This window comes from Moschus berezovskii, chromosome 7 (genome assembly GCF_049115385.1).
Source record: "Moschus berezovskii isolate FMDL1 chromosome 7, NW_MosBer_1.0, whole genome shotgun sequence".
Classification (NCBI taxonomy): Eukaryota; Metazoa; Chordata; class Mammalia; order Artiodactyla; family Moschidae; genus Moschus; species Moschus berezovskii.
The window spans coordinates 15,540,466-15,556,437 of record NC_142466.1 but is presented as its reverse complement, the minus strand read 5'-3'; the positions used below and the strand labels follow the sequence as shown (position 1 = coordinate 15,556,437).

At 44.0% G+C, this 15,972-nt stretch overlaps 2 protein-coding genes across 3 annotated transcripts in view; one reads left to right on the top strand and one right to left on the bottom strand.

Annotated features, from left to right (window-relative positions):
* The window catches only part of FBXO16 (F-box protein 16), a 60,096-nt gene extending 47,186 nt beyond the window's left edge, over positions 1–12,910 (bottom strand). Inside the window, exons 1-2 of the mRNA XM_055428079.2 lie at positions 12,699–12,910; positions 1,643–1,778 (exon numbers count right to left, since the gene is read on the bottom strand). Of these exons, the coding sequence (XP_055284054.2) occupies positions 1,643–1,741 (99 nt within the window). The 5' untranslated portion in view covers positions 1,742–1,778; positions 12,699–12,910. The remainder of the gene's footprint in view (positions 1–1,642; positions 1,779–12,698) is intronic.
* The window catches only part of FZD3 (frizzled class receptor 3), a 126,568-nt gene continuing 123,206 nt past the window's right edge, over positions 12,611–15,972 (top strand). The window contains exon 1 of one of the 2 annotated variants that reach the window (XM_055428078.2): positions 12,611–12,744. The gene's annotated coding sequence lies outside the window, so the exon portion shown is untranslated. Of the gene's footprint in view, positions 12,745–13,704; positions 13,746–15,972 lie in introns of those variants that run through there. The other variant, XM_088837824.1, reaches the window with a different exon arrangement.

The window sequence follows — 15,972 nt, the reverse complement described above, 5'->3', positions numbered from 1 at the left end:
ATTTTTAAACATTTTTATTTATTTGACTGCACTGGGTCTTAATTGTGCCATGTGGGTTCTTTAGCTGTAGCATGCAAACTCTTGCAGCATGTGGGATCTAGTTTCCTGAACACAGATGGAACCCAGGCCCCCTGCATTGGGAGCACAGACTCTGAGCCACTGGGCCACCAGGGAATTCCCTAGAAATTTTCATAAAATTTAACAAAAGCTTTCAGGCTTCCCAGGTGGCACCAGTGTTAAAGAACCCACCTGCTTGGACTTCCTGGTGGTCCAGGGGCTAAGACTCCATGCTCCCAATGCAGGGGGCCTGGGTTTGATTTCTGGTCTGGGAACTAGATCCCACATGCTGCAACTAAGAGTTTACATGCTTCAACAAAAATTGCAGCCAAATAAATTAAAAAAAGAAAACTCACCTGCTAATGCAGGTGATATAAAGGACACCGGGTTTGATCCGTGGGTCATGAAGATCCCTTGGAGGAGGTCATGGCAACCTACTCCAGCATTCTTGCCTGGGGAATCCCACAGGGAGAGGAGTCTGGCCAGCTAGAGTCCATGGGGTCCCCAAGAGTCGGACACGACTCAGTGACTGACACACACGAAGGGTCCTCAGTGCCGTGCGCGGCGGGTAGGGTGGAATTTATCCTTGGGAGCAGTCTGTTACCGGTTTTGCTTCACAGGATTAGCTTGGTATTTTAGAAAGATCGTTTTGGGACCAGAATAGGATGGATTAGAGACAGCGAAACCAGCTGAGGGGTTACTGCAATGTGCCAGGGGAAGGGGGGTGAGTGTGTGAACTGGGAACGTGGAGCTGGATGCGCACAAGTCACAGGAGAAGAGGGGTCTGGATGCAGAGACCCCGGAGGAGACGCACAGAGCCTGAGAGCCCGCTGGATACGGAGGCGAAGGGAGCTGGCAGACACTCCGCCTTCTCATCCCCTAAATATTTTTTGAAATATTTATTTATTTATTTGGCTGCCCTGAGAAGGCAATGACACCCCACTCCAGTACTCTTGCCTGGAAAATCCCATGGACGGAGGAGCCTGGTGGGCTGCAGTCCATGGGGTCACTGAGGGTCGGACACAACTGAGCGACTTCACTTTCACTTTTCACTTTCATGCATTGGAGAAGGCAATAGCAACCCGCTCCAGTGTTCTTGCCTGGAGAATCCCAGGGACGGGGTAGCCTGGTGGGCTGGCGTCTGTGGGGTCGCACAGAGTCGGACTGAAGCGACTTAGCAGCTTAGCAGCCCTGGGTCTTAGTTGCAGCACACAAGGTCTTTAGTTTCAGTGTGTGGGACTGAATTCCCCGGCCAGTGAGTGAACCTGGGCCCCAGCCCTGGAAGCAGAGCATCTTAGCCACTGGACCACCAGGGAAGCCCCTAAGATCTTTCTTTCTAAGCTGGAACTCTGTATCTCTTGCCAACTCTGGCCATGTAACTGGAGCTCAATTAAAGTTTTCTTTTTGTTCTAAATTTATTTCAATTTTTTTCAATTAAAAAGTTTGAAGAAATCTTCATTTTGTTTTTCTTTATCCACTACACAATCCTAAGCAATTCCTGTTCATGTTTTGATTACCAAATTTTTAATGCTTTTTTTTCCTTTAAGGCATGATTTCAACTAACAAAATAGTTCTTATTACTCACCCGGTCATTCAAAAGCTGATGGTTTAGGGGTGTCCAGGTACTCATCTTTGTCTGCATTTTGGGACCATCTGTGTTTTTTGGAGGTGCAAATGCCATCATGAAATAACTGGATATTCTTCTGTAAGAAAAACTATACCTGCAGGAGAAATAAATCAGACAATCTTCAGAATACTAAAAATACTAACACCATATAATCTTTTTTAGTACACTGGGACAGGGACTAGGGGGAGAGGAACATTTATATTCAGGCACTTAACAGGTTTGCTCAATTAAATCCCATAACAATATGGTAAGGTGGTGGGTTTTAGCTTATTTTACAGATGAAGAAAATGAGGCTCATTGAAGTTACATGCTTCGCCCAGAGTTATACAGACAGTAGGTGGTGAAACAGGGATTCAGACCCAGGTCTGTTTAACTCTGTTTGATTTTCATTGGACCAAGGGGAAAAAACCAGAATCACTCTTAGCTAAGAACATACCATATTGGTCAGAAAGAAGTATTTATAGAATCACCGTGCAATCTGAACTACTCCACCTTTGTCCCTTGTGACCTCCTTCTTCCTCTCTTAACTTTCTGACATCTAGCTAACAAGGACTCTAGCTTGCTACCATATTTAAGAAGTAGAATGGTACAATGGACAAGGCCAAGAATTTACATATGGACAGATTTGGGTTTACTGGGGAAAATACACTGGTTTTAGACGCCCAGGACTGTATATGTCTGCCTTCATTTTTGTGGCCTCCCGGCATGTGGGATCTCAGTTCCCCAACCAGAGAGGGAACTCACATCCCTTGTATTGGAAACGTTGAGTCTTAACCATGACTGCTGTTGTTCAGTCACTAAGTTGTGTCCAGCTCTTTGCAACTCCATGGACTGAAGTACACCAGGCTTCCCTGTCCTTCACATCTCCCAGAGTTTGCTCAGACTCATGTCCGTTGAGTTGGTGATGTCATCCAACCATCTCAACCTCTGTTGCCTCCCCTCTCCTCCTGCCTTCAATCCTTCCCAGCATCAGGGTCTTTTCCAAGGAGTTGGCTCTTCGCATCAGGTGGCCAAAGTTTTGGAGCTTCAGCTGCAACATCAGTCCTTCCAATGAATATTCAGGGTTGATTTCCTTTAGGATTGACTCATTTGATCTCCTTGCTGTCCAAGGGAGTCTCAAAGGTCTTCTCCAGTACCACAATTAAAAAGCATCAATTCTTCAATGTTCAACCTTGTTTATGAAACAATTCTAACCATTGGACAGCCAGGGAAGTCCCTATGTCTGCCTTCATTGGATTAAAGCACTCTAATTTCCATGAGGAATTACTTTTCCCTCAGTGTTTAGGGTCTGCTGGGTTGGTTAATCAAGGTGGCCTCCCCTTGCCCAGTCATGAGACTAAGCTAGGCCAGGTAACTTTTGCTGGCTTATCCTTACTTTACAGCCAAGGTGATCATTCAAAGTACCGTTGATGTTCTGAGTAGACTGTTAAGCTGTTCTTAGACTCTTCTTGTAGGGGCTTCCTAGGTGGTGCTAGTGGTAAAGAATCTGCCTGCCAATGCTGGAGACATAAGAGATGCAGGTTTGATCCCTGGGTCAGGAAGATCCCCTGGAGGAGGCTATGGCAGCCCACTCTAGTATTCTTGCCTGGAGAAGCCCTTGGACAGAGGACCCTGGTGGGCTATAGTTCACAGTGTCACAAAGAATCAGACACGACTGAAGCAACTTAGCACACACACATCCTTTCTTATCCATTTTGTGAGCCACCTGATAGCCTTCAATAAATTTCACCTGCATCAGCTAGAAGACCCTTCTTGTAGGGGCTTCCCTGGTAGCTCAGACGGTAAGGAATCTGCCTGCAATGCAAGAGACCTGGATTCAACCCCTGGGTTGGGAAGATTCCCTGGAGGAGGGCATGGCAACCCACTCCAGTATTCTTGCCTGGAGAATCCCCATGGACAGAGGAGCCTGGCGGGCTACAAAGAGTCTGACACAACTGAGCGACTAAGCACACAGCATGCACACATTAGCTAGAATCTATTTCTATTGTTTGCAGCCAAAACTTTGTACATTACACAGTTTGGATCCTGGCTCTAAAACTTATTAGCTTTGTAACTTTTTGCAAGGAGTCACTCAGTCGTGTCCGACTCTGCAGCCCCATGGACTGCAGCACGCCAGGCTTCCCTGTCCTTTACCATCTCCCGGAGGTTACTCAAACTCATGTCCATTGAGTCAGTGATGCCATCCAACCACCTCATCCTCTGTCATCCCTTTCTCCTCTTGCCATCAATCTTTCCCAGCATCAGGGTCTTTTCTAATGCATCAGATCTTCGCATCAAGTGGCCAAAGTATTGGAGCTTCAGCTTCAGCATCAGTCCTTCCAATGAATATTCAGGACTGATTTCCTTTAGGATTGACTTGGACAGGTACACACTGCTATATTTAAAATTGATAACCAACAAGGACCCACGATATAGCACAGGGAACTGTGCTCAATGGCACCTGGCTGGGAGGGGAGTCTGGGGGAGAATGGATACATGTATACGTATGGGTGAGACCCTTCATTGTTCATGTGAAACTACCACAATACTGTTAATTGGTTATACTCCAATACAAAATGAAAAGTTAAAAAAAATAAAGTAAATAATATCACCACAGACTTTCTTAGAACTTCCTGTTATTTACAGAGTTCTTCAAAGCCTATACTTGAAGGGGGCACAACAAAATATTTTAAGGTGAAAGATATTTTAAGTAGATTGATGGCATTTTCAGTATATATCCTCAGTGTTTGTTTGTGCCTTCTTCCTCTCCGAAGGTCTGTTTTGTATCCAAAGCAGCGGTGCTGAGTTGGGGACTGCACAGGATTTGCCTGCCTGACCATATAAGACAACTTTTAAAAAATATTTATTTTTATTTATTTATCTGGCTGAGCCAGGTCTTCGTTAGGGCGTGTGGGATCTAGTTCCCTGACCAGGGATAGAACCCAGGTCCCCTGGACCACTAGAGAACTCACTTGGACAATTGTTTGATCCACACGCCACAATTAAGACCTGGCATAGCCAAATAAATAAATAAAAATAAATATTTTTTAAAATTAAAAAACCATTAGTTTTTGACTTACAGAGGATTCCCCCAAATGTTAGATCTGAAATTTTGTGACTCTCATTTGACATGTAATATTCCCTCTCAGGTTTAAATCAGAGCTGAAGATAGAGCCAATGTTTTAAAACCTCAAGGTTTTAAACCATAAATAATATCTTCCTGCAGTTGCCTGCTGATACCACTCCACTGGAATAAGGGGGAACTGAGGAGGTTCAGATGAGCCCTCACATTCTTAGCTCCTAACAGCTAAGTTGCAAAGGTGTAAGAAATGATTTCATTACAGTATTATTAATTGGCTGCTATAAAATACACATGAGCAAGCAAATATATAAAGCACGGTCACTGAGTCTAGATCTGCACAGTTAAAAATCACATATTTCCTTTTTTATTGCTATTTATGCATGTTTGAGCTTTCTTCTATTTAAACTGATTGAAGTTTTGTGTTTTTATTTTTTAAAAATTTTATTTATTTGTTAAGGCCAAGCCACTCGGCTTGCAGAATCTTAGTTCCCCAACCAGGGATTGACCCTGGCCCTCGGCAATGAAAGAACAGAGTCCTGACCGCTGGATGGCCAGGGAATTCCTTAAACCAATTGTTTTTAATCTTTTTTTTTTCAAGGCCATAAAACTCTTTCAGGATATGATGAAAACTATGAATCTCCTCCCTAGAAAAATGCATAGTAACATTACATTTTGCTTACACCAGGTTGAAAACTTCTGTTGTAAGTTGCTGCTGCTGCTGCTAAGTCGCTTCAGTCATGTCCAACTCTGTGCAACCCCATAGATGGCAGCCCACCAGGCTCCCCCATCCCTGGGATTCTCCAGGCAAGAACACTGGAGTGGGTTGCCATTTCCTTCTCCAATGCGTGAAAGTGAAAAGTGAAAGTGAAGTTGCTCAGTCGTGTCCAGCTCTTTGCCAGTGGGTTGACATTGCCTTTTCCAGTTGTAAGCTGAGAAACTCTCTTTTCCCAGTTTGAGTAGAAAACAATCTGACTGATTCTAAGCACGACTTCTGATTAGGACAAAGCAGCTTTTCCAGGGCCTCCCTAAGGTTTTGCATTGTTTTTTTTTTTTTTTTCCTTCCTGGTTCCTCAGAGCTTCTAATTATTTGAATTAGGCTTTTTTCAAATCAGCTTGAATAAAGTTTGGTTTTCAGCAGATGGGCCTGGCTGAGAAAAAGAGCCCTCTTGATAATAGTCTTACTGAAGCAGGCAAATGGAGGTACCCCGCCCTGGTTTTTGTCATTATCCTTTTACAGTTTTCTCCTCCGTCCCTTCTAGAAGACCGGCAGTGTGCATATCTGCATGCCCACACTGGTTCACAGCACAGACCACTCAGACACTTTCATACAACATACAAAAAAAATAACAAGACAAAGCAAGTTGCCTTCCCCCTTCTACATACAAAGCTTGCTGTTGTTTTTTCATGACCTCTTTCCCCCTTAATGGCTATCCTTGCATGTTCCCCTTTAATTTTTCCTTGGATAAAGGGGAAGAAAAAGGGCTTATCGCCCTTACCCCTAAAGTGTGCTTCTAGTGCCATGCTTAAAGGCAAGGATAGGTCCTCTGGCAAAGTTCCAGTGGTTGCACACCTCCAATTCCATCTTCAAAGCCATTCTCCACACTGTCACCATTGCACAACTTCACTAAAGACCTATGAGGTCTGTATTAGAGGCATAAAGACAAGTCTTGACTATAATGGAGGTTACAAGAGGGTTTTTTTTTAACAAACAAAAATGTATATATTTAAGGTGATGCTTTAATATATGTACACATTGTGGAATGCTTACCGCAATCAGACTATGTAACATATCCATCACCTCCCATAGTCACTGTGTGTGTGTGCATGTGTGCGTGTGTGTGCATGTGTGCGCTTCTGTGTGTGTGATTTCCCTTGAGATCTACTCTTCTAGCAAATTTCAAGTACATGATATGTTATTATTAACTATAGTCGCCATGACCCCTGGGCAGGAAGACGCCCTGGAGAAGGAAATGGCAACCCACTCCAGTATTCTTGCCTGGAGAATCCCACGGACAGAGGAACCTGGTGGGCTACAGTCCATGGGGTTGCAGGAGTGGGACACAAGTTAGCGACTAAACTACCACCACCGTCACCACATAGTCACTCTGCAGTACATAAGGTCTCTAGAAGTTACACATTTTATAACTGAAGGTTTGTACCCTTTGATCAATATCTCCACATTTCCCTACTCCCCAGCTTTGGCTAACCACTACTCTACTCAGGGAAGTAGTTTTTAAAAGGTCTGTTAGTCATTTTTCAGCTCAAAAACCTTCAGAGACTCGATAATGGCTACAGAATCCTTAGCATGCTAATCTAGGTACAAATGAATTCACCTTTTTGGTTCATCTTCCTTTCTCTCCCTTCATGCACTATCTGTACAGACACACTGAACTTCAGATCAGAGAATGTGGTACGAAACCGGTGTTTCTGTGCTAATGTGGTTTTCTGAATGCGCTCACCTGAACCCTAAACTCAGTAGTACACAGTAGGTGCTCAATAAAAACTTGACTAAATCAGCTGAATGAATGAGCACGATAGTGGAGGTGAGGCGGTTTAAGGATTAAAGCTGGTGGCAAAGAAGGCAAAACTCAACATTAGAAACAGCACTGGGGTTAGACTCAGGAGAATCGGTTTTTTATTTGGCGTTTGGTCCGGGAGTTGGTGATGGACAGGGAGGCCTGGCGTGCTGTGATTCATGGGGTCGCGGAGAGTCGGACACGACTGAGCGACTGAACTGAACTGAACTGAACTAACACACAGTTCACCCATTGTACACTGCAGTATCATCAGAGAAGGAAACAGAGATTACCAGGAAATGATCAGGAAATAGGGTACGGTTAGATTTAAAGATGAATTCATCTTACATTCAACTAGGTGGAAACAAAGAGAAACTATAAAACAATGCAAAGAGCTAGTGCTTTGATAGGCATAGAAATAATTATCTGTTGGTTGTTAATTTCATATATATGATGCATCTGGTAATTTAACTGCTAACACAGAGCAAAATGCAATTCCCGGGGTCACTGTCAAGGCTCGTGAGAAGCCCAGAAGGACCTGAGAGAAGAGCTCTCAAAAGAGTCTCCATCTTTTTCATGCAGTGATCACTGCTCTCACCTCTTTAAGTCTTTCTTTCTCTTCAAGTCTTTCTCCTCAAGCCTCTAGCGCTGGTGTTGCCATAGCTCCTGTTTCTGTGACTCCGTCTAGCACCCCCCCGCCCCTTCCAGCAGTCCAATCACTACCTATAAATCTTTCCACTGGCATCCGGGGTCTCTTAGGCAACAATGTGTGGTCTCTTGATTGGCCGGAAGATCCAAGAGGGCTGGTTCCAAAATTGGGCACACGGACAAAATGGAAAAGTGTGAGCGCCCAGAGGGTGGGAAAGGCTGCCATCTCTCAATATAATGCTGGGACGAAGATGCAGCCAATCCTGAAACAAACAGCATTAAATGCCCCCATTCAAGCCATAAGTGTGTTCTAAATCAGGCCAACCTACTGAGCATGCCCAGTTACATCGTTCTGGTCACTCCGGGGTTCTGCAACGTAAACTCCATTTCTCCGGGTTTTAAGAGTGGCCAACAGGTAAAAGAAGGTTGCAGGAAAAACAATTCTGGAGAGGTTCAATGAAAGAATAGCACCTGCACACAGGAAGTGGAAGAACGTGAGAAAATTGCCCAACACACAAACTCAGCAATGCTTCAACATGAATTTTAATTTATTGGATTAAGGCATTCAGGCCGACTAACAGATACACCAGGGAACCAGCAGATGGCATGCCTGAATAAGGATAACTCCGAATTTGGGAAATTTTACGATCTGGTCTAATTTAATTAATTAAATTTATAAAGCACCTACCATGTAATGAGAGGCAGAGTGAGAATGCAAGAATAAAAGAAGAAATCTAATGAGGAGGATTTGAAAATGCAATGTAGAAATAACTACTGTGATAGAACTATAATGCTGGAGAAAAACAACGTTTCAGAAGGGACATCTGGGAAGTGTACAACAGTTCTTATGGGCAGCAGCTAACCAAATAAAAAAAAGACTTTTCTCATTATCTCATGTTTCCTAAAATAAATAAAAATGTACTCTCTTCCAAGGTAAATAAACGTAAACCCTATGTTTATATTGTTTCATTGTTTTGAAATAGGCAGCATTCCTATATCTCCCATTTAAAAAGAAAATGAAAAGTAAATGTCATAGAGGTCGCTGCTTTCTTTAGAGTTGACAAAGGATCAGTAAGTGGCCAAATTGAAATTAGAACTTATGTTGTCTGAATGCCAGCCCAGTGGTTTTAAGTACAGTTGTATGTTTTATGACCAGGTTGTATGTAAAATGAATAAACGAAGACTTTTGCAGGGGTGGAGGCCTGGGGGAGGTAAGTAGATGCAATACTAAAGTACCATGTATTACCAGTTAACATGGATGGTTTCAAAACGGGTTCATCCAGAAAGAGACCAGTTTTAACAACTCCCTGGGAGAGTGTTGGGTCTCGGTGAAGTTCCTGCTCATTAAAGACTTTCTATTGGTGGTTATAACATCAAATGAAAGAAACATGGGATTAAAGAGAGCCTGACACTTTATCCCCGTTAGATCTGAATAATTTTATCCCTGAAAATAAGGTCCCTTTCATTGATCCTCTCAACTAGCATCTCTGGACCTCTCCTTGTTCAGCCCTTCATCAGTGTGACTGCTGATCCCCCAATGAACACCACCATTCACATTGTGTTCACGGTGAGCACATTGGCTCAATGTCCTTGAAAATTCAACATTACTTTCATTTCAAATTTTTAAAAATTCCTTTTGAAAACATTTATTTATTTGGCTGCACTGGATCTTCGTTGCAGCACACACGATCTTTGATCTTTAGTTGCAGCATGTGCGATCTAGTTCCCAGTTGTTCTTCAGTCGCTTAGTCGTGTTTGACTCTGCAACCCCATGAACTGCAGCACGCCAGGCTTCCCCGTCTTTCACTAGTTCCCAGACCAGGGATTAAACCTAGGTCCCCTGCATTGGGAGGGTGGAATCTTATTACTGGACCACCAGGGAAGTCCCTCAACATTATTCTTAAAGGAAACATTTCAACCATAAAGAAAAGTTTACAGACCTGCCTAAGAAACACCCTTTTCTCCCTGCAGAGATTTTTCAAAATGTTAACATTTTGCTTCCTGTGTGTGATTAACAGTTGAAGCTCCTTTTACATGCTGTCCAGATCTCCTTTTCCACGCTGCCTGCCTAGAGGCATCCAGTGTCATGAAGTTAGGGTGATGCCCACTTGTCCACTTTTTATGCTTATTATATATACATGTTTGGCCTCATAAACAGTGTGACTGTTTTAAAGAGCTATCATAATTTACGTACTTTGTAGTTCGCGTCTTTCACTCAGTGGACTATTTCTGAGATGTGAGCATGTTGATACAGTCAATGATAATTTCTACATCATTCCCACCTCCCACTAGGAGCCAAGATCTGTTCTATGCCTGACAGTTTTCACAAGACCATGTGTAAATTGCATAAAAATGTGAGAGCAGCACATCTCTAGAGGCTCTGAAGGTACAAGGGATCCAGAAGTACCTGAAGCAGGTCCACAGTGATTTTCATAAATGCTCTTAGCTGCTTCACTCACCCTCAGTAGAGGCAGTGTTGGCTCCACAGAACACAATGACTCAATAAGAATCAGTTTAAGGATCAACATTACCTTTTTTAAAAAAAGTATTACTGCATTAGTATTTATTAATGAAATTGAAAATGTCATTTCATATCTCTTTTACGATGAATTTCCCATAGCTCATCTTCTGATGTTAAACTATATTTATGAATGTCTAAGCTCAGTATTTATTATCATTTAACTAAAGAGCCTCTTGATGAAAGAGGAGAGTGAAAAAGTTGGCTTAAAGATCAACATTCAGAAAACTAAGATCATGGCATCTTGTCCCATCACTTCATGGCAAATAGATGGGGAAACAGTGGAAACCGTGGCTGACTTTAGTTTTCTGGGCTCAAAAATCACTGCAGATGCTGATTGCAGCCATGAAATTAAAAGACACTTACTCCTTGGAAGGAAAGTTATGACCAACCTAGAGAGCATATTAAAAAGCAGAGACATTACTTTGCCAACAAAGTTCCGTCTAGTCAAGGCTATGGTTTTTCCAGTGATCAGGTATGGATGTGAGAGTTGGACTATAAAGAAAGCTGAGTGCCAAAGAATAGATGCTTTTGAACTGTGGTGTTGGAGAAGACTCTTGAGAGTCCTTTGGACTGCAAGGAGATCTAACCAGTCCATCCTAAAGGAGATCAGTCCTGGGTGTTCATTGAAAGGACTGATGTTGAAACTGAAACTCCAATACTTTGGCCACCTGATGCGAAGAGATGACTCATTTGAAAAGATCCTGATGCTGGGAAAGATTGAGGGCAGGAGAAGAAGGGGACGACAGAGGATGAGATGGTTGGATGGCATCACCAACTCGATGGACATGGGTTTGGGTGAACTCCGGGAGTTAGTGATAGACAGGGAGGCCTGGCATGCTGCGGTTCATGGGGTTGCAAAGAGTTGGACACGACTGAGCGACTGAACTGAACTGAGGGAGCACCTTTAAAAAAGATTGTTTCGCTGGTGGCTGAAACAGTAAAGGATCTGCCTGCAATGCAGGAGACCTGGGTTCCACCCCTGGGTCGGGAAGATCCTCTGGAGAAGGGAATGGCAATCCACTCCAATATTCTTGCCTGGAGAAATCCATGGACAGAGGAGCCTGGTGGGCTACAGTCCATTGGATCTCAAAGAGTTGGACAGGACTGAGGGACTAACACTTCCACTTTTCTTTGTATAAAATAGTTGCCTGTAATTAAAGATGCCACAGAGATGTGTCCCAGGGGTTTGGACAAACCACAGATTATATAGCTGTTTTTGGTCAGTCTCCTAAGATGGGGTGGCAAAGGTTCAGACAGAAAATTATATTCAAATACACCATCTTAACCAAGTGTACAGTTGAATAACGTTAAGTACAGTCATACTATTCTACAAGATCAAAGTATTTCTTTAAGTCCTTTGTACTACCACAGAACAAAATGATGCTTGTGAAGTCTAGGTTGAAGAGAGAGGAAAAGGAAGCGAAAGGAAGGTAGGTATAATGTTGGAGAAAAAGGTAACAGCTTGTAATGAATGAATCCAGACTCAGCCCTTAAAACGCTGCTTGGCTTTGGCTAAGTCTTTTAAACCTTTCTGGACCGTTCTTTTCCGCGTCCGAATAATGAGAGGTTAGGTTTAGATGATTTCTAAGTAATCTTTAAGTTCTGCAATTGCTTATGTTGAAAAAAATAATAAAATCATTTATGAAGAAAAAGAGAGAAGAAACATTTCCCAAAGAACAGAAGATGGAGAATGACACCAATAACCTCAAGCCACCTGCTCACCAAAGTGGGTGTTGGTAAAGAGGATATATGCTCGGCTGCTTCAGCCTGGAGCTCTGCAATATGAAAGCTGACTACCTCCATCTGCACCCAGTACCACTCTCAGCACCCGCCTCTTAGCCATCTCCAATTCCCGGGTCCCCAGGGTGCACGCTGGTTCTCCAAACAGGTTTTGGTGGTCTCGCAATAATAGCGTTCCAGGCTTGAGTGATGAGAGTCGCTGCACTGTCTCAGCAGGGAAGGGAGGGAGAGCTTTGAAAAAGAGACTGAGGGCATTTAAGAAAAGCTTCCAGAGCTCGGGACGACTCCGCCGGAGCAGGACAAGTCAGGCATCAGCCTCGGCGCGAGGTAAAGAACAACGAAACCTGCAGACGCGTATCCATAAGCTGGGCTCAAAATGCGAGGGCGCAGCCGAGCGTGCGCAGCGCGCCTGCGCCGTATGTGCGCGCGCATGCGCGCCCCCCACCGCCCGTCCGCGCGCCCCGCCGGTCGCGAAAGCTCGCGGTCGCTCCGAGGCGCGCGCAGGCGGTCTTCGCTGGCTCCGTTTACCTGAGGGACCCGCGGCCGCCCCCGGGAGCCGGCCCCGAGGTGTGAGGTGAGTCCCGGGTCGTGCAGGCCCCCTCCCGTCCGGCGCAGCGGGAAAAGGAGTCGGGAGTGGGGACTGAGGAGGTGCTGCCGTGGCTGCCCGCTCCTCGGTCTGACCCTGTGCCGAAGAGCCACCCGCAGCCGCGGCACCTCCTCCTCAGGGAGCGTTATTCTCGTCGCCGCCGAAACAAAAGCCTTGGGCTCCGCGCCGTGGACGGGTGTCTCGGGGCTTTTTCGGGGTGGGCGGCGGGCCGGCGGGGCGCGGGGGAGCCCGAGTTTGGGGCTGGGCGCTGAGGCGGACCGTTGCCCGCGGACTGGATTAACCCTCTCGGGCCCGAGCCCGCGCCGAGCAACCTGTTCGAGTGTGGCCCGCGCTCCCTCCGCGCCGCCCCCGGCCCAGCCCCGGCGCTCCGTCGGCGCCGCGGGGCGTGTGGCGCTCCCGAGCCGCTGGGGGCTGTGGGTGCAGGACGCGGCCGCTGGCGGGGCGGACCATGCACCGAGGGCTGGGTGCGGGGGCGCGGGGGGCGTCGCAGCATCTGGACTGCCTCCTGTTTCTAGTCCTGAAAGTTGTCCCCTCTCCTCCCTCCCGTCCGTTTTGCAAAGTCTGCATGTTCCTCCTCGAGGCTTCCCCCTCTGCCCCCTTGGACACTCTGTGTGTTTGCCCTGGGGTACCGCGGGGGAGGTTCATCCATTGCCTCTGAAATAAGGTGCTGTTAAACATGTCAAGACGTTTTAGCATCTTCCTAGAGACCTTTTTCAGAGTTAGGTGCCTTCCTCAATAAGAGAAAAAATGGTGTTCTTTCTTTCTTTTTTAAAAGAACAAAAACATATGCCACTAATTTAGACAGAGGAGTCAACTTGAAGTTGCAAAATATCTAGGAAGGAGGAAAAAAAGGTCTTGTTTTTGGCCCAGAATAAGTGAAATTTTGAATTTTGGTTTCCTTCTGAATTTAGGCAGACAGAGCAGCAGAGCAGACCAGCAGCTGTAGAAATAAACGACTGCTCCATAAGGTTGGTCAAACAAGATCTGATTTTATAGAAGTAGTTTGGAGAGACCTGTAATGTTTATTTACAGGAATTGGGTTACTTGGCAAAGCCAATACCGCCGGAGCAAGGAAACAAAGACTTGACAACTGGGGGATGTTACCTCCCTCTTGAGCCTTCTTTTAGTCTTTAGTGGTGTGCTGACAGTCAAAGGGATAGAGAAATCCGTAGTTTTGTTCTTAAGAACCATTTACTCCTCAAGATAATGCTTTCCATCCGTACTTTTTTTTCCCCCCATCCGTACTTTTAAGCAAATCAATACCATCTTTTACCTCCAGAAGAAGAAAAAAAAAAGTGTTTGCTTGAAGTACCAAACCACAACACAGAGGTAATAAGATAGGAAAGTGATGTAAAAGCTTAAGTGGGCAGGCTTGCAAGGAGAGAGCTGAAAATAAAAGATAATTGAGATGCAGTTCTTACAGTGTTGCCTTTTATTTAGTGAAATAACAGGTTCCTCCTCTACCCGCCTCCCTCCAGGTGCTTTGAAACTGTCAGGAAAATAAGGTAATTAGTAAAGCCTACCGTCCTACCTTCTCTTTCCTCCTCCTCCGTTTTTTTGTTTTTTTTTTTTTCTCATCCACTAATATTCCCTGCCTCTACCTCTCTCCCGAATCTACCAGTGCCCTATTAATAGAAGAAAGGACTATAGGTTCTTTCATCCCTTTTTTCATCTTAGGTACTGTATTCCTCTGAGCTTTGTTTTGTGCTTTGAACATTGAGGTGGATTTTTCTAGAGAGATCCCCAGCCATGATTGAGATATTTGAAATAGGGAGGCTTGAGGTGAAGATAATAGTAAAGTGCACGTTCTTTCTTTGTATAGCACAATGCTGTGAGAGGTCATCATTGGACAGAGAGAGGGGGTTTTAAAGTCGCGGTAAGTCCTCTGTTGCCCACTTGACGGGAAAAAAATCTCTTTCCCCAACTTAAATTTCATATGTGTTAGTAAAACTATGAGATTTCATACTGAAAACTTATTCTGAGCACGTTAGTTTGTTGATGTTAGACTGCTGTTGAGTTTATTTTCTTCAGGAGACATGTGATAGGAAACAGTTCTACTGCATCTTTACTTTCACAGGGAAGAGCAGTGTTGGCCTCAAGTGTTTTTTAACCCCTACATCTCTAGAGTTAGAGACGTTTAAAACTGCAGCTGCCCACAAAAAGAGCAGTAGTGCAAATGAAAAGCAAGACTTTGAAGTACGTATGAGAGGAATTGTTCAGTATAGATTTATGAGAAGAAGGGTCACAGCGTCTTGAGGAAAGAAGTGAAGGTTTTTAATAGTGGCATTTCCAGAAGGTTAGGAATGAATGTTTGAAGAGTAACAACTCCTCTTTGACTAGAAAGCAGTTTTAACTGACTGTTGCATCAGAAATGATGAATCTATCTTTGAGTTACAATCTTTGAGTATGCTGAGAACTAGCAGCAGTTTTGGTGGATCCAAGGAATGTGCTGTGAATGAAGTTTAAGAAAAGCAACTAGGCCTAAAAAAAAATCCTGGTCCTCAAAGTTTATCTCATTAAACTAATTTTATAGTCAAAACATGCAACCTTGCTAAAGGGGAAAAAAAAAATCAGGAGCTTGATATTAGAGCATTTTCTGAACACATTTTAATGGAAAAGGGAAACCAGGCTGGAATTTCAAGCTAATTTTTTTTTTTAAAGTCCGGACTCTGGCCATCTTTTAACTTTCCAATTTTGTTCTTAGTTTTAAAAGACCTTCTGCTTTCTCTAGTCTTAAAAGTAATTATAATTTGTAGGATAAACTGGATTTTGATGCCTATTATTCATTTTAATTTTGAACTTTAATGTATTTGTTTTTCCTGTATTTTTTTTTAAGCCCCATCACTCAGCACACTGGAAGATTAGATTATCTTTCGTAATCAGTAGATGACTCAGTTCAGTTCAGTCGCTAGACGGACTTTAAAAATTAGATAAAGTAGCAAAGTGATACCTTGAGATTAGTAAGAATCTAGACCCTAAGAATTAAATATGGAGCTATATAAACTTTAGCAACCAGAAAACAGTATCCTCAGAATGAATTTATTTTTTAAATAAGATATGGAAAACAAAAGGCCAAAACCCACATGAGTTTTAGGAAAAGGAATCTAGCACTTTGAGCAGATGATATGCTCTCAGTGTATACTTTGCTCTCTAACAAGATGATAATTTCCTTGAGAGAAGAAGCTTCAGAGGTAG